Source organism: Pundamilia nyererei, unplaced genomic scaffold, assembly GCF_000239375.1.
Source record: "Pundamilia nyererei isolate P.nyererei 1_Seehausen unplaced genomic scaffold, PunNye1.0 scaffold00008, whole genome shotgun sequence".
Classification (NCBI taxonomy): domain Eukaryota; kingdom Metazoa; phylum Chordata; class Actinopteri; order Cichliformes; family Cichlidae; genus Pundamilia; species Pundamilia nyererei.
Window position 1 is genome coordinate 6,238,155 of NW_005187409.1, and position 22,019 is coordinate 6,260,173.

Sequence of the window (22,019 nt, forward strand, 5' to 3'; positions counted from 1 at the left end):
TTTTTTTTTTTTTGCATACAGGTATAACAGAATAGCTTTAGTGTAGTTGTTGTTTTAAATTTGAGTATGAACTTATACAAAATGCAGCAAGATATTTTAAAAAAAACAGTTTTGTTGATTAAAAAACACTATATCGGATTCATATCGGTATCGGCAGATATCCAAATTTATGATATCGGTATCGGTATCGGACATAAAAAAGTGGTATCGTGCCATCTCTAGTCAAAACTCACTGTCAAGTGGTATTGTCTCCATGTATCGGGGCAAGCCTGAGGAAAATCCAGAAAACAGAGAAGAAATGTTTTCTTCAAGCAACAACGAGGAAGACAAAGAACTGTTTGCAAGAAATAAAACAACACTTCATAAATTGAGCCCACACAATCATGAGGTTACAGAATCTGTCAACAAACAACTGTCCAATGTTTTCAACGCTTCCTTCAGCACAATAACACACTCTGCAACACCAACACTCAAAGGGGCCAGACCTGCGAACTCACATCAGAAAGGTGCCCTGTCATCCCGCAGCGCAGGCAGTGCTGGTTCCATACTGGAGGCAGATCACATGGCTTGAGCCCGTGTGAAGGCAGTCCACATCTACCACAGGGGCGACTTGGACATTTCCTTTGGATGTGACCTTGGATCCCACAAAGGACACATATAGGATATTTCTGTCAACACAAAGACAAAAAAACAACAAAAAAAGATTTTTAAAATGGTCCTGTTGAGGAACCTCTGCAGGTGTCCATGGAAACAGCACTGATGAGTGAGTTCATTTACCTTGCGGAAGGAGCAGCTTTTGGCAAGGTGTCCTGTCCTGTTGCATGCACGACAGAACAGGGAACAACCAGGCGAGAAATAACGGCTGGTCAGAGACTGATCCGCGCCACTCTAGATAAGATGATCCAGGAATAATCCAAGACAACACAGAGATTTTTAAAATTAGGTTAAACCATAATTTTGTCTCCATACTGCAAAATCAAAGGTACAGAAGCAATTTGTTGAAGTTATTTGACAGAAAAAAGAATGCTGTACTCATGAATATACATTGATTAGAGTGTAATTACATCTTCAAACACCGATGCCTTCCAAAACCCTTAAATCTCTTTTTCATTATGTCTTTCTTCTCCATCACTGCTCTCCCTCTGTTCCACCTGATCCTCTTCCTCCTCACCTCAAACCTACTTTCCTGACTTGAAATCAGAGCTCTAACACACAAAAGCATGCATAAAATGCTTATTTATTCCCAATGTTGTCACAATTGCTCCAGTCCAACAATTTTAGATCAATGTCAAAGAATGATTCACTAACACTGGCTAATTGCAGCTAACAGAGGTTAACAAAGGCTAATAGCAGCTAATAGAAGCTAACAGCAGCACTTACTTAGAAAAAAGTTCAGCATCTTCAAAAGCTCACCTCAGTGTTGCTGTCATTGGGTAGACGTGAGCTTCACTGACTCGTTGACTCATATTGGACTCATTTCACAACGTTTTACAGACTCCCCCAGATTAAATTAAAGTGGACACCCGGCATATTGACAGCTGAGGTAAACTGTGGACTGATAGGCTACACTCACTGCAGATGAGCTGCATTGAGTCGTCCTATAGTATTCATGAAAGCTGATAAAAATCAAAAGTCACCTCAAAAGTTACCTTGTCTTTCACAGATACAGCCCAGCTTTCTTTTACTGATTTTCGCACGTTGCCCTTCAAATCTGTGTTGGAGAGAAAGACCAGGGGGAACATTAATAAATACAACTAAATATTGTGTGCAATAAAATATCCAAATTTAAGCTGATCTCAGCATAGTTACTGAACAGAAACATAAGCACCTAAAAAAAGGGAATAAAAAGAAAAATAGGATTTTTCAAAGCTTGGTAATCTTTTCTAAGCATTCAGTCACGATAAAGCAGGAGCTCTAAAAAAATAATGAAGGGCACCTGACCTTTCTGAACTAACTATCACTTATGTGTAAAGAAAACCTAAAACTTTACTGCTCCAGTGGAGCCCCGAGCTGGTGAGTCAAATCAAAGTGGTTGTTCTGTGCAGCTCCCTGCTGTGAATATGATAATCTTCATCCAAAGCACCAAGCTAAGCAAACTGTCTCTGTATACACTTTTTAAATAAATTGCACTCCCACACATTTAGAAAAATAACTGTGCACTTACTGGGTCCATTTACTCTTTTTGGTTGAAATGCATTTACAGAGATGTGTTTTTAGTCATTTTTATTTTTCTTCATTTTTATCTCTATGCTGGAAGCTGGTACATCCACAAAAAAATAACTAAACTGTATCACCACAGCCCATTGTAGAAAACAGTACAGCTCATGGAAACATCAACAGTAGCATAATAAGTAAGCAGCATCTGTTTGTTGTTTGCACTAGCTGCATTTCAAAGCTGTTTTCTCTCTAATTAAATAATTATTAAAGTACATGTATTAAAGTCTTTCTTTTGATCGCCCGCATCCAGTTTTTTGTGAACCAATCCCCATACCAGTGAGCACAAGCATGTGATGACAGTTCGTGATTTCTTGGGCTCCCATTTTTGTTATCACCCCTTATTTTAATTTAAGTATTGATTACGCATGTAATTAATTGTGCATGGTTCAAAGACCTATTCATGCCACCAAATTTAGGTGTTTGATGACTTTTGCAGATCAAAATGGCTAAATGTTTCCCTGGGGTGGATTACTTTTCTTTGACCCTCATGTATTATATTCACTAGAATTTGTTGTTTTCCAGTTACAGTACCCTTGGATGTGATTTGGTGTACATTTCTCCAATTGTTAAAACACAGGCACAAAAAAACTTCAGATATTTTGCCAGAAATTTCTGAAACAAATTACCTTTCAACATAAAAAAAAAATTAATCTAAGCAAATCTCAAAATGAAAAATTGCTTTGTTAAACTAAACAAGGAGCATTTTAGAACAACAAGTTAGTACATAATTTTTACTGGATGTTTTTAGTTAATGCAATAATGTTTTTATATTTCTTGTAGTTTGCTTTATTTTGTTTGTTTGTTTTTTTGCTTGTGCTAGCATCGTTTCTGTCAGGTAACACTTCCAAAAGGTCCACTATGAGAATAAGTATGATTAATTTTAATGCTTCTATTCATTTACTTATTGCACGCATAGTATCGTGGGATTGTTTTGGTCTGTGGTATGTATTAGAATCAAATTAAACTGATCAATCAAATTAATACTGCACGGCCTCAGTAATCTTTTGGAATTACATTTTTCCATTTTCCACATATATATATATCAATAATATACATTAACCAGACAAAACTTCAAAGGTGAAGCCATACAGTAATATGTAATCTACATATAGTCACTGTGAATAACATCCATCCATCTGGATTAGCTGAGCTTTAACGCACATTACAAATAGGTAGTGGAATAATCGCATTTACTTTTATTTGTTTTGTTATTGCAGATTTTGGTTGGATATCACTCCTGTATTGCACTTACTTCTGACTTTTTGCTTTCATATTTAAACTCTGCAAAATCTTCCTCTCGCGCTTGCATTAGGACTACGGAAATAAAATGGCAGGAAACTATATTCTTAACCCAAAAGCTGACCAAGTCAAGTTTCACCTTCATCATCTAATTCCTCCCCGGAGCTGTTCCTGTAGCTCAGATTGAGCTGGATGTTTGAGTCCTCCACCTGTTCCTCCCCTTCCAGGATCATCCAGTCCTCTATGGGCTGATCCTCATCTTTATCGTCCCGTAGGTCATCACTAGAAGACACTTCCAGCTCAGCGTCCAGCAGAGCCCTTTTTCCTCCAGAGGAGAATGGAAAGACCAGGAGGAGCGGAGGGGAGCTTTCTCTGCTCTGCCGTGCAGCTTGTTTGCAGCTCATCGAACGTCTCATACACCCTCCTTCGTCTTCTGAACTGCTGGACCCCCGAATAAAGAACTCTTCGGAGCTCTCCTGCATATCATCAGCTTCATTTTCCTCAGCGTGCGCCATAATCAGACCTGACACAACCTGTAGCTGAACAGCGCCACTCACAGGCGACTGTCTTCACTGCCATCAGCGATAACTGATGGGTGTTTTACACGTTTTTATTAACGTCTTTTATCCGACCGAACTAAAACCGTTTTGGTTTAAACCGGGATAATTACCGCGCGGGTGTGCAAACATTAAAAAAACGTATTTTGTCGCGAGCTAAGTAGCACCGCAGTGCACGAGGCGGTTAGCTAAAGTAGCAGCTAAACATTACCAAGTCAAATAACTTCAGTAAACATTATATCCGGCTACCTACACCTTTAACTCCCAATACTTCGCTTTCAGGTTCATGGCGTAAAATTATTGTTCCTTCAATACAGCGCAGAAAAAGCTTGTTTTTCTCCCATACTTGTTTACTTGTGTGGAGCGGTTTACCCGGCGTTTCCGGAAAATGTTGGACAACCAAAACAGAACCCAGCGTCCAAAGTCTGTCTAGGAGTTTCCAGGTATAGTCAGTGATAAAAGAGGAAGAGGTCCACGTTTGTATGAAAAACTACTTTCTGATAACCGTTGTTGGGTTTAATTGTTAGCGATTGAAGTTAGACCATTTTATAATATGGACTTCACTCTGCAGCGTAGCTACAGCTGTAGGATTAATTTTGTGAACTAAAAATAGATTATTTAACTAAGAAATGTAATCACATTAATACATTTTGAACTGAAATAGGACTATCAGCCTACATTCAGTCAAGCGTAATCCTAATTAGAGGTTAACTATAAAGGTCTAGTGTTATATTACAATCAATGTAATAAATAAATAACTAAAAAAAAGAAGTGCACCCTTTGTCAATTATAAGGCTTTACATATCAAGACATAATAAAAGACTCAAGAAGTTTATTGTCATTTTGTATGATGTTACCCAGCCTGAAACGAAATACGGTTTCTCACCAGCCTCCACAGTGCAATAAGCAATACAGTTTAAACAGAATAAACAGATTAAAAATAATAAGTTTAAAAAGAGCAGATAAAAGGCAGTAATGAATTGCAACAATAGTTATGGATAATAATAGCATAAAATCAAAGTTCTAAAACAAACTCAAGTGACATTCGTTCGGATGGATAGCAGCAGTCCATTCACTGAAGGGGATGGTTAAATTAGGTAGTGTGAGTATCTGAGGAGTGTATTGTATGTGTGTACGGGTGTGTTTGTGTGCGTGCGTGTGTAGACAGGGACAACACCGCTTGTGGATCTTACAGTGTAGCTGTGTGAATGGCTGTGTGGGTGGGGAGGGGGCACAGTCCATTTATCAGAAAGCTTATCAGGTCTTAAGATAAAATATAAATACAATGAGATGAGTAACACGTGACTTATTACACTGTCATTATTTATTTTTTATTTAAAAAAAAAAAACTAAACCAAGAATTTTGTGGAAAAACTAATAACGCCACATGATTCAGAAGTCTCTCACATGATTGTGGAGGAATTTTGACTCACCATTTGCAGTATTTACAATATTCCTTCAGTTCATTTGAGGGTTGCACATTTTCAGCTGTGCACAGCTCTTAAGGTCCCACCAGAGGATTTCAATCAGGTTTATGTCTGGACTTTAGCTGTGCCATTGCAACGCCTTAATTCAGAGGAGGGGGTCTCAGTCATCCTGTCATGCTCTACAAATTTTGTTAGTCTTGCAATTATCTTACATCACTGCACATAGCAGAGAACAATAAACAATCAAAATTTAACCTAAATGTTGCGCTGAAAAAGTATACCAGCTGCAGCTCCCCTGCTTCCCACAGCCTTGCCTTGATGCTTTTCTTCAGAAAGTGCCAAACATCTCCACTGTGGTTTTTATCTGTCCAAAGGACATTAAACCAGCAAACCAGAACTTCTGCTTTTATAGAGGTTTCTCACTTGCTGATTATCAGTTTGCATCTGGCTGCTTCTTACCATCTTAATTCTGATGTAAGTAGTTGGAGTGCACACGATAATCTATTATAAAAATACTAAATTTGTGATGTTCTTAAACATAAAAATGATTTGATGTGCACACCGAAAATAAGTTGTATGCACCTGATGATTTACTATAATATTTTTGTAATAGACAGATGTCAGCTACACAGCTTGCTTATTGCTCTTGCTTTAAACGTTAAAACTGATTTATCATAAGCACAAATCATCTGCTGCTCAGGCTGTGCATTGTGTGGATTAGCACATCTTTCATATGCAGCAAATGGTGTCTGTACGTGAAAGAAGCCAGGTGTAGTGTTTGTAAATATTAAATATCTCACGATATTTCTATGACAAATAACTTTAAAAGCACATGGACTGTGGGGACTTAAGGGGCTCCGCCTTGGGGACTCTGATTCACCACTTCTGTATTCCTAAAGTCCTGGTACAGCCCTGCTCACACGAGCTGCTGCACGTGCGTGTGCGTTCAAAGCGCTCCAGCAGCTTTCCAGCGCGCAGGTGCTGAAAGTATCAGAGAGGAGCCTCTGACCTGCCACCGCGCACAACTTTAGTTTTTCAGTTTCCAGGTTGGTTTAAAATGTTGCAACCTCCACAATAACCGCACCCAGAAGCAGAAGTCCAACAGATCTCCAAGCATTTTCCACACTTAGACAAAAGTCTGTGATGGAAGTGCATTTTGGACAGGCTCCGCTCACCGTTATGCACAGTAAGTAGCCTAATGATGTTTCCTAGTGAGGGACTTTACCAGCACCGTAGCCCAGACTAAGTTATAGTGTTACCTCTTTAACTTTAAGTAGTACGCGGCAGTCGCATAAATGGGTGGTCCAAAGTATAGCACAATTTAACTGATGTTTCTTCATCCGCTCCGGTGCTCAGGGCACGGTGGAGTCAATCAGCTTGGCGGTGTCTTCATTAACGGCCGCCCGTTACCTCACGTGGTGAGACAGCACATCGTGGAGCTCGCGCAACAGGGCGTGCGTCCCTGTGAGATCTCCCGCCGCCTGCGCGTCAGTCACGGCTGCGTCAGCAAAATACTGGCCAGGTAAACGGAGTCTGTAATGTACGAAGGAGCATCAGGGCCACGTGATTGTTAATCAATGTCAGATTGAAATATAAAGATTGACGCCTTTTATATAATGCTTTATATAGTGAAATCGTACTTCATAATTAGTTTTATTAACCCTTGTTAATAAAACTAATTATGAAGTACGATTGTGTCTTTTTTTTAGCTCATGAACGCAGTTTGCTGATATGTGATGAGGGCGCTGAAGAGCTGAAAGCTGCATTTGGTCAAAAAGAAAAAACACGAGCTTGGAAGAGTAAAATAAAAACAGCTGGTAATGGAAAGGTGTACGGATACCGATGGTTAGAGGGCATATGTTGTATCACAAGACGCAAGAAGACAGCTGATCAAGTTGTTTCACTAACTCATCTACACAGCCTAGGAGCTGGATTGGATTTATATAGCCCAAAGCGCTTTACAATGCCAATATTCATTCAGTCACTGGTGGAGGAAAGCTACGGTCGTAGCCACAGCTGCCCTGGGGTAGACTGACAGAGGCAAGGCTGCCATATCGCGCCATCGGCCCCTCTGGCCAACACCAGTAGGCGGTAGTCTTGCCCAAGGACACAACGACCAGGACAGAGAGCCCGGTGATCGAACCGGCGACCTTCCGGTTACAGATACACTTCCCAACCCCCTGAGCCACGGTCGCCCGTTTGACTTGAAACAACTGTTATTTGACTTGAAACAACTATTTGTTTTATTTAGTAGTGTTAGTAGTGATGTCTGCTTGGCTGTTTTACCACTTTTCCAAAAGCAAAGTGTATCAATTGAATATGAAAACCACATATTTTAAACAATTTTTTTAGCTTATTTGTAAAACTTGTCATTATCTTTTTAATCTATTGCATGCCCTACTTATATTAATGCAAATATTTTGTGTGAGCACGCTAGTGAGTGTAATTTCTTTGTGATGCTGTGATATTTTGTTGTTGCTTTTTTAAGCTTTAAGCTGGACTGTTAAACTTCTTGGTTTTTCTCACTTCATTACAGCTTGAGGTTTTTATGGAAAATGTAAAAAAAAAAATATTACAATAGCTGATTAAAGGTGAAAATCCTTGAAAGGTGACTTTTTTATGTGGTTGTTATACAGCATTGCTTTCAGGTAAAATGTTAGCCCAACTGATAGATATTGACATTGTTTGTTCAGGTACAATGAGACAGGAAGCATCAGACCCGGACTGATCGGGGGCTCTAAGCCCAAAGTGGCCACTCCCCAAGTTGTGCAAAAGATCCTCCAACTGAAACACCACAACCCCACCATGTTCGCCTGGGAGATTCGAGACAGGCTGCTGCTGGAGCAAGTGTGTGACCAGAACAGTGTGCCCAGCATCAGCTCCATCAACAGGTACAGTGTGTGAACTCACGTGTGTCTGACTACACAGATTTTAAAAGTGAAGAAAAACGTTGAGTGAGTTATTTCTGTCCTCACAGAATCATCAGGAAGAAAGTTCAGTCCGAATCTTGTGAAGCTGGTAAGACTGTTTCTTTTACCCTCTAGTGCTCTCACAAATGTTTAATGACACTAAACCTCTGCCTCTGCAGTGTCCTCAGCATCATCAGTTGCCATGGGAACAGCCTGTTCCTCCCCAACCAGCTTTTCCATCAGTGGGATTCTGGGAATCTCAAAATATAGCTGCAAGATACCAGAAGGTAATGTAATCTGTGAGCATGATCTGCAATTGTTCATGTTGAAAGTTCAGGCTCACAAGTATTCTATTAATTTCTATATTTTCACTTCTACTACCAATTTCTACACTCGATTGCTTTATCTGCTGTTAGCAGCTCTCCATTTTTGTCAGACATTATTAAGGAGCAACTCCTGCAGCATCACATGTAAGTCCAGAGAAAGGGAAATGGGTGGCTGCTCAGTGTCAATGGAGCAAAGATTTTGGGAGATGGTGTAGCGATTCAGTTGCTCATAGAGGTTGTGAGACACAAAATCTCAAAGGAACTTGAGCAGGGGATGCTCCAGGGATATGAATCTTAATGCTACAGAAAAGATTCTGTTATAATCGTTCAAACAAAAGGTGAAAAAAGCAACAGAAAGAAAGGAGAATTAATGACAGAAATGAGAGATGCTGCAAGAGGTTGAAATAAACCCCAACACTGAAAAAGGTTGTAGGTGAATATCTGGACCCAGGAAGCTTTAGTTTAAATAGAAGATAATAGAATATAAGGTCAAGTCCAGGATACACCGTAGTTTGTTAGCCATCATGGATGGGCAGGTAGTAAACAACCATGAACTGCAAGAGATTGAGCTCCAACTCTTCATACAAGTGCATTTTAATAAAAAACAAAAAAACATGAGTTTTGTTTTTGTTAATTTTGAGAAAACTGGAAGATAATCAGATCCTGAGGTCACAGAAGCAGTTAGTGATGTCTGGCAGACAGTTTGTGGTGATGTGGAGCTGAGAGAAAGTTTAGGCTATGCTTGCATATATTTTTTCTAAGTGCTATTGAGCCCTGGGAAACACATTTGGTGACAGAGATTAGAAGAGAGGAGAAACTCTTAAACTGTTATTATCGTGTTTCATATTGAGTCATACAATCTTCTCATCTGATTGTAGTCATGTTGGTGTCACAAATCTAGAAACGTTCATATCTGCTCATGAGCTGGTGCCTCTGGAGCTTGCAGACACTAGCTGGATAACTGGTGAAGAATGTAAAGTTTCTCTTTTTAAGCAAATCTGCACATTGTTCAGATGTCTTTGATAGTCCTATTTTTAATACCTTTCCAACAAGTTTTTTTCTTGATGCACCTTTTTAAAAATACATATATATTTTAAAGTCATACCAAGAAAACATAATTTCTGCAAGAAAAGTCAAACACATTGTTTGAAATTGCATCCTTAAGATAGACAAACTTCACTGGCCATTTCTTTTTCTACTGTAAGAGCTCACACACATGGATGTATTTACAGAGGAGGTTCAGGGTTTAGAGCCTATTCTTCTCCGCAGCTTGTGACCACATGGCAGACTGATGTGAAAAGCCAGCGGTCTTATGTTAATATTAGTCTGACTAAAACAACCTCCGCGGCAGGAGGTCCACCTCAGCTCCCCAGGCTTCTGTCCTCAAAGCCAGCAGGTTCTCTGCTCCTCGCTGCCTCCTTCTCACCTTGGCCTCTCATTACAGGCCCATACACCCTCACATCTCCATCACTGCGAGCATTAGAAGAGGAGATTGCATGGAAAAATATGCATAGTTACCCCTGGAAACGCAGGCATGCATGTGTTTCATCATTCGTCTAATTAGCACAAGTGAAGATAGAAATGGAGACAGGAAGGGAAATAAAAGAGAACCTGAGCTGGAACTGTTTTGTTTTCCAGCAGGGGACATCTCTTGCAGCGTGTACCAAGACCAGCCGTGTTCATGTTATGACACCTGGGGACAGCCGGACCCCTGCATGATCTCTCTGTCCAGCTTGACCTCTTATACAAGCCTGCCAGCTAATCGTAATCCAGACGTGATGGGTCAGTATTTACTGAATTATGATCACTTATCTCTCATATGAGGTCAGCTTTGATGTGTCTTTCTCTGTCTCATACATCCTCTTGTTTAGGACCTTCGTGTCAGTGCAGCTGAATAAGGAGCCCTGAGAAGAAAAAATATCACCGCTTTAGTGCCACAAACAGGATGACTGCAGAACTCGTTTAACTGTAATTCTATTTATTACTATCACCGAGATAGAAATCTGGATCATAATCGAAAACATGTGGAAATAAAACTAAGATAACAAGCCTCACCTTTCATGTTTTATTCACATTATTTGAAGCAAAGAACAGCCTAATAGAGCTTCATCAGTCCAACATATTATCCCCCATCCCTGTCGCCCCTGTGGCCACTTTCTCCTCTGTCAGTGGTATAGGGTTAGCATCATTAGGGGCCTCATGATGGAGAGCAGAGACTGCTTTCTCTCCTTTGTGTGCATCTCCCTGGCCTCCCCTCCAGGATGAGGGATTAAAGTAGAAGATGGGAGCTGCTAGAAGGAGCAGTGGGGTCAAAAAAAAAGAAACACCGCTGAGAAAGAAATCTGCTCAGCAGTAGACATCAATCTGCATGAAGCATGTAGAGAATATTAACAGGATGACGAATGTGTTTTTGTTTTGGTTTTACTAAGTATATCTAGACACGTGCACAAATCCCTCATGCACCACAAAAAATTTATGAAGCACCATGGCAACATCTGTGTGCAAATAATTCAGCATGTGACCACAATAAACCAAAGCTATCAAATCAGCTTCACCTTTAAACTTAGAAACCACAATTCTGTTTATAAAGCAACAACAATCACCTCAAGGTGCTTTATACTGTAAGATAAAGACCCCACAATAATACAGAAAAACCCCAACAATCAAGTACTTGGTGACAGTGGGAAGGAAAAACTCCCTTTTACCAGGAGGAAACCTCTGGCAGAACAAGCGATGGGACGGGCAGCTATCAGCTGGGCGTAAAATAAATGTTCATGACAGAAAAACTGAATGGTCAATAAACAAGGCCTGGTTTAGCTTACTGGTGGAGCAGCTGCCCGATTTGTGTTCTTTGCTGTATGTCAAATATCAAATAAAGGCAAAAAAAACCCCCAAATAATCCTAAATGAAGGTCAATAAGCAAAAAAGTGGCCCTCTTCCTCAGATTTTATATGCCCTGGACGGGCATATAATAAGTGCTATAGATACAGGTTAGACAGAAATACAGTACAAAGTAAAAAATGACAGGAACATGGAATAAATTCCCAGATTTATTGGATAGGTGAAATATGCCCTCAATCATTACACATGCTTAAAACTCAATTGGATACCAGATTTTCAGATGTATCTTGGAACGCAGCTCTTCTTCTCCCTGTACTAGTCACAGGCTAGTTGTCCACCAGTGTCAATGCGTTAAGCTGAATTAGCAAAAATATACCCTCATTTGGACCCGATATGTAGCGCATGTAAATCACCTCCCGGTACTTTAATCCAGATATTTTAGTCAGACCCTGACCTCAGTGCATTCTGGTGTTCCATATTTAAATCACTCAGGGAGGCTTTAAACACACCAACTGAGCCCAGTCCTATGATTGCCATATTTAGTGTGAAACCTGGTCTAAAAACATCCATAATACTCTTTCTTTTGATTGCCTGTTAGCCCATCATCTTGTTCTTTAAAACGGGAAAGATTACCTCCACCACCCCTTGCCAGGTGGATGAGGGACACCATGTTCCATTTGAAGTGAGAAAGGGTTAAATACAATACTGTTCAAAAGTCTTCAGTCACCATTCGTTTATTCATATTTTGCTAGGAAAATGGAAAATGGGTGTCTTTGTTCAGTTCTCTGTTGAGATAATCTCATTCTGCTTCACTAATGTTAAAGTCTGGGCTCTGGGGAGGCCAATCCATGACTGATCATGTTCTAGTGTGCATGTGTGTGTTTGTATCCAAGTATAATTCTACTGCACTGACAGTATGTTTGGGATCATTGCAATACGGAAAAAAGAAGCAGCTATCAATCAGCTGCTTTTGAGATGGTATTGTATGGTGGATTTAAATTTGGTGGCACTTTTCTGCATTCATAATTCCATCAGTTGTGATAAAATCCCATATTTGGCATAGCTCAACCTTTTTTCCCTGTTTCCCTTCTAGCTTCTTGACTGCCGCTCTTCCACTGAGACCCTTTCTGATGAGGTTTCAATGAACAGCGAGAGAGAACAAATCGTGTATTTTTTGTGACAAACTGCTAATAAAAATAGGTAAAATTGGTTCTTTTCTAAGTCCTTGTGTAGACACAAGACTTTTTCATCCCTTGAGTTTGGTGTCTTTTTTTATACTTGAATGATTGAAAATTCCTCTCAAAATGGAAGGACTGAAAATGAGCTTGCATCAGTAGAGGGCAGCACTTCTGTGAGTAGTTTGTCTTGTAAAGTGACTCTGTACCAAGGATGCATTAACAGAGCTAGTAATGCATCCACACCCACTTCTTATCATAACAGCACAGCTCCGGAAACACTTCAAGCTAAAACTCATTAAGGCAAATCACTCAGAAGAGCATTAACACTTGATGGGATTATGAGACAGTGGAACAAATGCAAAGGCAGACAACTCAAAGAAGGCTCTTATTTTAGGGTTCTGATCACTTTGTTATGATACAATAGCAGCCAGTGTCTTAATCAAGCCGGTTACTATAGTGACTGTAATCCAGTGTCACTAATTCCAGATGTGTCTCAAGAGGTTTTACCGTCTGTACAGGTTCTTTAACCCGTTTGGATCAGGAAAAAGGAAGAACAAACCTTAAGAAGGCTTATAAACATAATAGCTGAAAAGCTAATAATTCTATCTAACATCCTTGACTTTTAATGGTTGAGCTTTGTTAATGAATTTGTCAGTTTTACCTGCTCATCTTGGTTCAGGTCATATATTGGGGGTTTTTTAAATACCTTTTTTTCTTTGCAATTACCAAATTTATTAAAAAGCCCTATTTAAACATTCCTGGCAGTGTGGCTAACAACTCTAAAGCAAAAATGCAGGAAGTGTCATGCAGACAGACACGTGCAAGTAATTCCTCTAAAACACATTTTAGCTGAACAACTGCTCAAAGGTTTTAATGGCCGCCAATGTCACTGCCTGCTATCATACTGGTAAATGTCAGGGTAAAAGGTTAAAATGCTGCTTGGCATCAGTTAAACATTAACCATGTTCACCACAGATTGAATGCACTTGGAAAACAATGATGCTTTTCTTACCTCCCAAAATCCCAGACAATCTGAAGTAAGAGCCTTCTGCTGGTGTGATTAGCTGCACCTGAGAGTGTTACATGTAACCTTTATGTAACGGTTCATAAACTGTAACAAGTACCGTAGACACACTTCTACTGAACTCATTAATACAGGCCGTTTAGTGGTAACTGCTACATTACTACTGCTGAGGATAATACGATGTATTGAAAATGTATAGCTAACACTGTTATTTCTGTTATCTGCTACACAATATCGAACTATTTATTTATCTAGCTAGCATCACTGAATTTTAAGTAGTGATGCAGGTTTCAGCAATTTACTTTTTCTTTTTTTTTAAGTTTTCAATCTAATTTTGCCCTTGTCCTTTACACCTTAAAATATATTGACACCATCTTCTAGTCAAGTTTAAACCATTCATGTATGTATTCTGTGTATTGTATATTTTCAACTTTGTGATAAATCTGTCTTAGTACATGGCGCCGTGCCAGCTCTCACACGACAAATCCTGCTGAATGTTTTTAAACAAGTGTTGCTTATCTTCTTTAATCGTGTGTTCAATCTAAATATTACGCTGACTTGCAATATTAAGAGCTTGTGCGTGCGTGTGTATGTGTGAATTCCTCAGAATCTGTTTGCAGTCCCATTTACACCTGAATTTAATTCTAGGTAAGAATTTATTATGTTTAAAGTTAAGATAAATCTCCAAGAAATAAGTGAAGTTAACTGAAATAATCTTTGATCTGATGTGAACGTGTGTGTGTGTGTGTGTGTGTGCATATTTTATTGTGGTGTAAAGCTTTTTAGGGATATGCTCAGGTCCAAAGTACAAAAGCACAAGTTAGTATGAGAGTTCTTATAACACCAGCTACTTCCTTCTTTATATATTTACTAACATTTCCTCATTCTGAGGGAGAGGACAGTGCTGAGGCTGAAGTTGGGGGAAAGAAAGGCTTATCTTTGTACATTTATGGCCTCGTGATCAAAACTCTCATATTCTGGACGCCTAGTCTCAATTCATACCCGTTATCAGAGCCTCATAAGGAAACAAAATCAGAACAAAGCTTTTCCAGGACTCAGCAGTTCGCCCTTGAATAGTGACTGCACTGTAAGACATAAACTGAGCCAAACCAGGGCAGAAGAAGACGTTGACTTGAGAGACTACTGGACAATGTCAGTGCCCCCCAGAGTTGTCCACAAGAGGAGGGAGACGATCACAGCCCTGCCTCTCTACTACTCCGGACACCTGCTGAAGAAACACAGTAAAGACAAGGTAAGAACGAATATGGGGAATAAACACGAGGAAATGTAAATAATTAAGACCAAACAAACCAAACAAAAGCTGCAAAAGTGTAACAAAAGTAAGGACTCATAATGGAGAATTAGCTTTGTCGGCCTGTTACTAAATCACTTACTGACTGACAGTATTTTAATGCTGTAGGTCAGAGAGTTGGGTCTTACTGCACTGCACTGTAATGTTGGTTGCTGAGTACAAGCTACATATCTGATTATTAATCCGCTAGATTACATAAATTTGTGTAGCATAATCTGATTACTCTTGGACTACTTTAAAAAGTGGAGACAAAGCAAATTTTGTGTTACTCAACATCAAAAAACATAAAAATGTTCTATGTCTGTACTCTTCATGCAGTCATGACTTTCAGCAGACACACAGTGCTGTGGTACACATAAACTATGTAGGACACATTTTTATGAGTTTGTTTTATTGGTTATCGAAAAGGTTTTATAACTGTAAAATATTTTAATGGCATGAAAAATGTAGAGAAGCAATTTTTGACATTATTATTCAAATGTAATCTGGGCTGACTGTAGTTGTTTCAATCTGATGTAAACTGTTACTGCCTTATTGTGGAGAGGGGACTAAATTTACCCACCTTTTATCACCGGTGGGTGAGTAGCTCGGCTCTGACGGTGCATCATATTTTATAATGGTAATCCAACAATAAATATACAAGACATAGAGGTCTGTATGTAAATACCTCATCTGTAAATTATCTTACAGCCTTTAGATACGTGTAAATACAATCATGTGACAAAGAGCATTTTTGAAAAAGCTACATCCTTACTGTTTCCACAGGAGTTAAGAGGGTAAGAGGCAGCCATGGGCTGTTAATCAAATGTACTTGATGAACTGATCACCAGCAAGAGTTTTAGCAGTTTGCTAGTCTGGACCATTCTGGTGTGTTTTAAGACAATCTACCCAGGGTCAATGTCTCATCAAGATCAGAAAAATTTCAACAACAACCAAGAGCTACATTTCAGACTCTACAGGCCTCAGTTAGCGTGTTAAATGTTAAAGTTTACACCAGAACAGTTAGAAAAAGACTGAACAAGTAGTGCATTTTTGGAAGGGTTGCCAGCAGAAAGCCTCTGTTCTCACTAAAGCAAACATGGCAGCACAGCTTTGATCCGCAAGGTTGCATCTGAACAAACCACGAGACTTCTGAAACATCGTCCTTTAGACAGATGAGACCAAAGTAGAAATGTTTGGAGATAATGTACAGCAACACGTTTGGAAAAAACAAACACAACATATCAGCACAAACACCTGATACCGATTGCAAACATGGCGGTAAAGGTATCTGCAAAGTTCACAGGCCCTGTGAACTTTGCAGATACTGAGTTGACTGTGAATCTCTCTGTATACTAAATATACAAATGTGAGGCCATCTGTCTGACAGCTAAAACGTGGCAAAAGTGGGTCATGCAACTACACAATGGAGAGCACCAAATCTACTAAAGAATGGCTGAAAAGAGAAAAGAATCAAGATGCTGCAGTAGCTCAGTCAAAGTCCAGATAGCAACTAGATACCAAATCAGGAAGTGTGCATAGTTTTCCACATGACTGCGTAGCTGAAAAACTGAAACAGGTCAAGTGTAAGTAGTTTAAGTGTGATGCCTGATATGTTCATCAAATGACTTTCAGGATTTCAAGAAATACTATGGAGAGCTCCGTGGGTGTTCGCTGTTTCTGTACAAGGATGACACACAGGATACCGTAAGCAAACACCTATGTTTGTTCACATTGTGCGCTTGACTTAATCACTGAATCATCTTTTGAAAATATGTGGAGTGTTTAATTCCAAGAATTAGGAAGTAGCTTTGAGGGGCAATAAGGAAGTGCTGGGAGCACTGACCTGATTTCTTTCTCAGTATACAGAGAAGTTGGACCTGGACCAGCTGAAGTCGATGGAGTCAGACTCTCCATATCAGAAGAAGGAACCCACTGTGTTCACTCTCAGCCTCAGCACAGAGAAGGTGCAACTTAAGGTCTGTTGTGATAAAACTCACTTCAAATGATCCAATTACATCTAATATCTAATCTTATAATTAATCACTGGATGGATCAATACTATACATCACACCAGCTTTTTATCAACTGTGTGTGTGTGTGTGTGTGTGTGTGTGTGTGTGTGTGTGTGTGTGTGTGTGTGTAGATGGACAGTGCAGACATGGGAGAGGTGTGGAGGGGTTTCATCCTGACTGTGGTCAAGGTGAGCAAACACACACCGATCTAATTGATTCAGCACAATTATTTCCATTTATACAGGATATTACACACACACAGTGATGTAGACAGTGGTATTTAAATAATGTTCACCTGGTACAGATAAAGTCTGAAGTCCTTCGCATTATTACTGCACAGCAGAAATCGAGACCCAGGCAACATTTTTCTGTTCAGTGATGATGACCCTCAGTTTCTTGTTTGTAGCTGAACGCCTGGTGTTGTCTTTTGTGATTGGATGTGTTGTGCATTCAAAGATGCTCTTCTGCCTTAGTTGTAATGAGCCGTCAGGTATATGGTAAAATCCCAAAAGATCAGCAGTTTCTGAAATAATCAGACCTGCCCATTCAGCACCAACAGCAAAGGCCGAGTCACTTAAATCACCTTTTTTCCTTCTCAGTTTGAACTTCACCAGGTTATCTTGACTGTGTCCACATGCCTAAAATGTGCTGAGTTGCTGCCATTTGATTGGCTGATTAGATATTGGTGTAAATGAGCAAGGTGCCAGATAAAGTGGCCAGTGAATAAACGTTTATATATTTTTAAAATATATCAGGATATATTTTTGAACATGTTACAGATGATCTGAATGGTACTGAGGTCGAGCTCGTGTTTCCTTGCAGAAGGAGCTTCCCAGTAAGCTGCAGCTGATGCCTGGCCAGGTGTTACAGCTGAAGGAGGTTCTCGCTCAGGAAATAAAAAGAAAATCCCCATCGTCACGTCCACCGCTCCCACCTCGACCAGGTTTCCTCTCAGGCCCGCCATCCAAAGACAAACTGAGCTCTGAGATTGCTGAGTAAGCACTGTCTGCTGTTTGTGTAAACACTGATCATTTGTAGGTTCAGAAAATTCGCAGATAGACTTTAAAAAGTGCTTCAAAACAGTTAAAATACAATAAAATAAAAGTGTGCCTCCTTGTTTTTCCTTTGAATCCTGTAGGTGTTTCTTTGATGTGACTCGAAAGGAGGCTGAGAAGATGCTAGAGGAAAACCCAGAGTGTGGAAGCATCATCCTTCGCCCGTCCACCATGCCCAACAACTACGCCTTGACCCTCAGACAAGTGTCATCCAGGTCTGCTAATCTATTCAAACCACTGATATACACCACTGAATGCAGAATACCTGCTCATAAATGACTATTGAATTTTAACCATTAATCTTTTTGTATTATAAATTTTCTCCTGTACTGACTGATTTCATCAGCACATCAGCTATAAATGTCTTGTTTTATATCTCTTACAATAATATATATTACTGAGTTTTAGAACTATTTTAATATTGTTCCTGCTAATTTCGTAATGTGACGTGAGTTTGAGTGCTTTGAAAGACGCCAACAAACAATTTATTCACCTTATTATTATTATTACTGGTAAGTCTGACACATTGACACAGAGAATGAAGTGTTCACCCGGAACTAACTGGCGATAAAAACAGTATTGAGTGGGACAGACAGAAAGTGGAACGTAATATGAACTTTGCTCAGTGAAAGCCTATTGAGCAAAAACACACTGTGAAGAATTTAACTGTAATCTAATCATCACAACGTTTCTTCTGTTTCAGCGGGCCTGTAATGAAGAATTACAGAGTGACCCAAATAAACGCCGGATTTGTGATTGAACTGGAGACACCAGTGAGTCCTTACTGGCTCTCACAGCTTCTCACCAATCAGAATATATTTCAGCTATAGGACACATTTACACATAAAGTTCCTTCAAAGCCACAGGAGCACAAGTGACTCAAAGAAGAATCATGAGCGTGTAGTGAGTGAAATTAGAGGCGGACAGATCAATCGTGTTGTTAACGATACTGGTTTTGGATCAACACTTTAGTAAGTTGTTAGAAGACATTTACCTGATGGCATTAACACATAATCAAAACACAATGCCGAAACCAGGGATTGAACCAGGGACCTTCAGATCTTCAGTCTGACGCTCTCCCAACTGAGCTATTTCGGCACTGGAGTGCCATTATGATGCATGCTCAATCATCCAGGTAAGTAAATCTCCAAAAGTTGATTCTGTTCATCTGTTCATCAGTACATTTGCATGGTTTCAGTCATTATGCAATGTCATGTTTATAAGATTGGGGAAACCTGCAGTCAGCTAAGACTGAAAAAGTCACTTGGATGAGTGACGAAACGATTCTCCCACAAAACGTCACGTTCATATGAACAGAATCAACTTTTGGAGAGCACTGGAGTATCACCAAGCATCCATGACTTGCACCAAAAAAGGCAAGTGATTCAGTAACTGACATCACCCAGGTGCTGCTGACCAACAGAGTGCCAGTGGAAACTGTACAACTGTTAGCACAAAGACAGAGGAAGAGGAAAAAGGGAAGGCATATGAGGAGGGAGCAGGAAAGAAGGAAGGGCAGGAATGTACATATGTGCAAATGCATTTCTCTTACTAAACCGTTTACTGGTTAAATAAGGGGAAATAAAAAGACTTTTCAACAGCATAAGATTAATTGCCAAGAACTACTGTTCCAATAAAGAAATTATTGATCAAACACGAATGTCCTTACTTTCTGTGCCAAGTAATTTTAACTGAGTAAATGACTTGAATTTGGTAGTCATGTGGGAGAGCACCAGACTGAACATCTGCTAAGAGGGCAGTATGTCCTCTCAGGCTTTTTTTTAAACATTTAACCATTTTAGATACAGGTCAGATTTAAAAGGCAGAGGTTGTGGTTCAGTTTTATGGTTTTATTAGGCCATTATCATCCTTTCTCTGATTAAATGTATAATGCCAAAACCCGAGATTGAACCAGGGGCCTTCAGATCTTCAGTCTGACGCTCTCCCAACTGAGCTATTTCGGCAATGCACTTCACATGGAGAATGAGAGCGAGCACTGTGACCCGTCACCTGACCAAAACAGTCAAATAATGCCACTTGGTCCAATCAGAGACATTATCAGTTGTTGATCAAATGATGACCAAAAACTCATATATAAAAGCAAAATGCACTTACAGAAAGGACACAGGATTAATAAATGCTGCAGAAAATCATTATGTGATTTATTGCATAGAGCAATAAAACTGCAGAGCTAATAAAGACTGAAGATCTGAGGGTCCTAGGTTCAAGTCCAGGTTTTGGCAATGTAGTACATTTCTGTGGAGCACAAAGTTCAGATTATTGCCAGTTTGCAAGTCTCAGCAGAACAGTGAAGCTTTACAGTGTTAAACAGGCCGCCTGTAATTATCGTTGTTTTATTATTATTTTATAAGCTGTAGAAGTGTCATAAAATCTGCTGTCTGTAATAGAGGAATGACAGATACTTCTGATAAATCAAAGGGGAGCATCATTAACAGAGTCTATCTTCTGCTTTTTTCCACACGTCCTCTGTAGGTGACCGTCAGCTCCCTGAAGGATGTTCTAAAATACTTCATTGAAAAAACTGAGTATCGGCTTTGTCCTTTCATTCCATCTCAGCCCTATGACACTTTGATCGGTGAGAGTACTGCTTTTAAAAATGGTTACAGTGAAGTGGGCAACTCCTAACCACCGATTGTGTTCAATAGAGGCGTCACCAGCTCCCAAGTGCCTCAACACAACCGCACGTGCACCTAAACCACTACCAAAGGCACAAGTGCCCCCTATGCTGCGGTCACGGACCAAAGAGGAGATTCTGCCAAACAAGCCTGATGAGGGAGAATATGTCATTCCTGATGATCCCAATGACTCCAGCCTGAATCTAGGTGAGCAGAGTGAATGTTGATTTAAAAACAAAACAAACAAGCAAACGGGCAGAAATCAAGGCAAATGTAAGAGCAAGTCTAAATGACTTGAATGCTTTTGTTTAAACCAGCTCAGTTGGATGATGAGCTCAGGAGAGCCCTAAAACAACGGAGAGAAAACATCTATGTTTCGACTGATGAGAAAGTCTCCCCCTATGAAACAAAACTGAATGGAAAAACAACAATCTAACACGGCACAGTGGACGACCGAGAAACCGACAGCGTGAAGTAGGGACTGGTGTAACCTGACAAGTATAACGTAAAACTTTTACCTACAGCTCAGAGATCACAATGTTCACGGTGAAAATGGCTAAATTCTGCTTTATTGAAACGAAATTTATACATTTTTCTCCAAGATGGGAGAGTTTGGACCGTTGCTTAAATATTGTGACCAAATGAGCGGACGGTGCTAGATGATCAAAAGGATTTCTGTGTTTATTTCAGTGACCACTAATATCTGCATCCGTCATTGCAATCCAGCTGAGGGGTGTCAATAAAAAAGCTGAACATTTCATCCCGTAGTCAGTCCCAAAAACTTTGTAAAAGATTAAATGTTTGTTCAAATCTTTGTACCTGTGGATGGATCCGTATTGGAACTTTTACACTGAGGGTTCACCAAAGTAATCAACCCCCTCGGGAACTTGGATGTTAATGAATGAAAAGTCATGCCCTGGATGTTTAGACTGGGCTGAGGGCGGCCATCAGCGACACCGCCACAGCTAAAGTAATAATACCAGAAGCAGGAGGGTCTGAACATGAGGATGAAACATGTTTGAGAGCCCGAGAATATTTTTAAAAAGCTTGGCCAATGCTAGATAAGATTTTCACATTGCAGAGTTGTAAGATTATCAGTGAACGTCTTTAATATGTTCTTGATGAAAGATTGTTTACATGTGCAACGTTGCATCACTGTACTCCATTTTTGTATTTTTAATAAGTTTTGTAAGAGTGAGCTTAAACGCTGTCACTGGGGTTGAATATGACTCCAACTCTGCTGAGTGCTTTCTTGATTTACTGATTGATTGATGACTATTTTCACAATACAAAAGTGATGACTC

At 39.8% G+C, this 22,019-nt stretch overlaps 3 protein-coding genes and 2 non-coding genes across 6 annotated transcripts in view; 2 read left to right on the forward strand and 3 right to left on the reverse strand.

The window, feature by feature from the left end:
- The window catches only part of LOC102192452 (zinc finger CCHC domain-containing protein 7-like), a 9,604-nt gene extending 5,156 nt beyond the window's left edge, over nt 1–4,448 (reverse strand). Inside the window, exons 1-5 of one of the 2 annotated variants that reach the window (XM_005723136.2) lie at nt 3,596–4,448; nt 1,650–1,711; nt 778–888; nt 498–668; nt 234–269 (exon numbers count right to left, since the gene is read on the reverse strand). In XM_005723136.2, the coding sequence (XP_005723193.1) occupies nt 234–269; nt 498–668; nt 778–888; nt 1,650–1,711; nt 3,596–3,971 (756 nt within the window). In that variant the 5' untranslated portion in view covers nt 3,972–4,448. Of the gene's footprint in view, nt 1–233; nt 270–497; nt 669–777; nt 889–1,637; nt 1,712–3,595 lie in introns of both variants that reach the window. The other variant, XM_013907963.1, reaches the window with a different exon arrangement.
- A 2,171-nt stretch (nt 4,449–6,619) lies between these two features.
- On the forward strand, nt 6,620–12,617 carry LOC102215305 (paired box protein Pax-5-like). Its single transcript, XM_013916172.1, has 6 exons — nt 6,620–6,626; nt 6,797–6,962; nt 8,134–8,331; nt 8,418–8,458; nt 8,529–8,636; nt 12,610–12,617. The coding sequence occupies exons 1-6, from the start codon at nt 6,620–6,622 to the stop codon at nt 12,615–12,617; spliced, it is 528 nt and encodes a 175-aa protein (XP_013771626.1).
- Nucleotides 12,618–14,868: 2,251 nt separating this feature from the next.
- On the forward strand, nt 14,869–21,151 carry LOC102215590 (signal-transducing adaptor protein 1-like). Its single transcript, XM_005723218.1, has 9 exons — nt 14,869–14,970; nt 16,645–16,716; nt 16,872–16,988; nt 17,847–18,019; nt 18,163–18,294; nt 18,783–18,852; nt 20,573–20,675; nt 20,746–20,922; nt 21,033–21,151. Exons 1-9 carry the CDS (start codon nt 14,869–14,871, stop codon nt 21,149–21,151), a joined length of 1,065 nt encoding a protein of 354 aa, XP_005723275.1.
- trnaf-gaa (transfer RNA phenylalanine (anticodon GAA)) lies at nt 19,105–19,177 on the reverse strand. The gene has a single exon. It is a non-coding gene; the product is annotated as a tRNA-Phe (tRNA).
- trnaf-gaa (transfer RNA phenylalanine (anticodon GAA)) lies at nt 19,971–20,043 on the reverse strand. The gene has a single exon. It is a non-coding gene; the product is annotated as a tRNA-Phe (tRNA).
- Nucleotides 21,152–22,019: the final 868 nt, after the last annotated feature.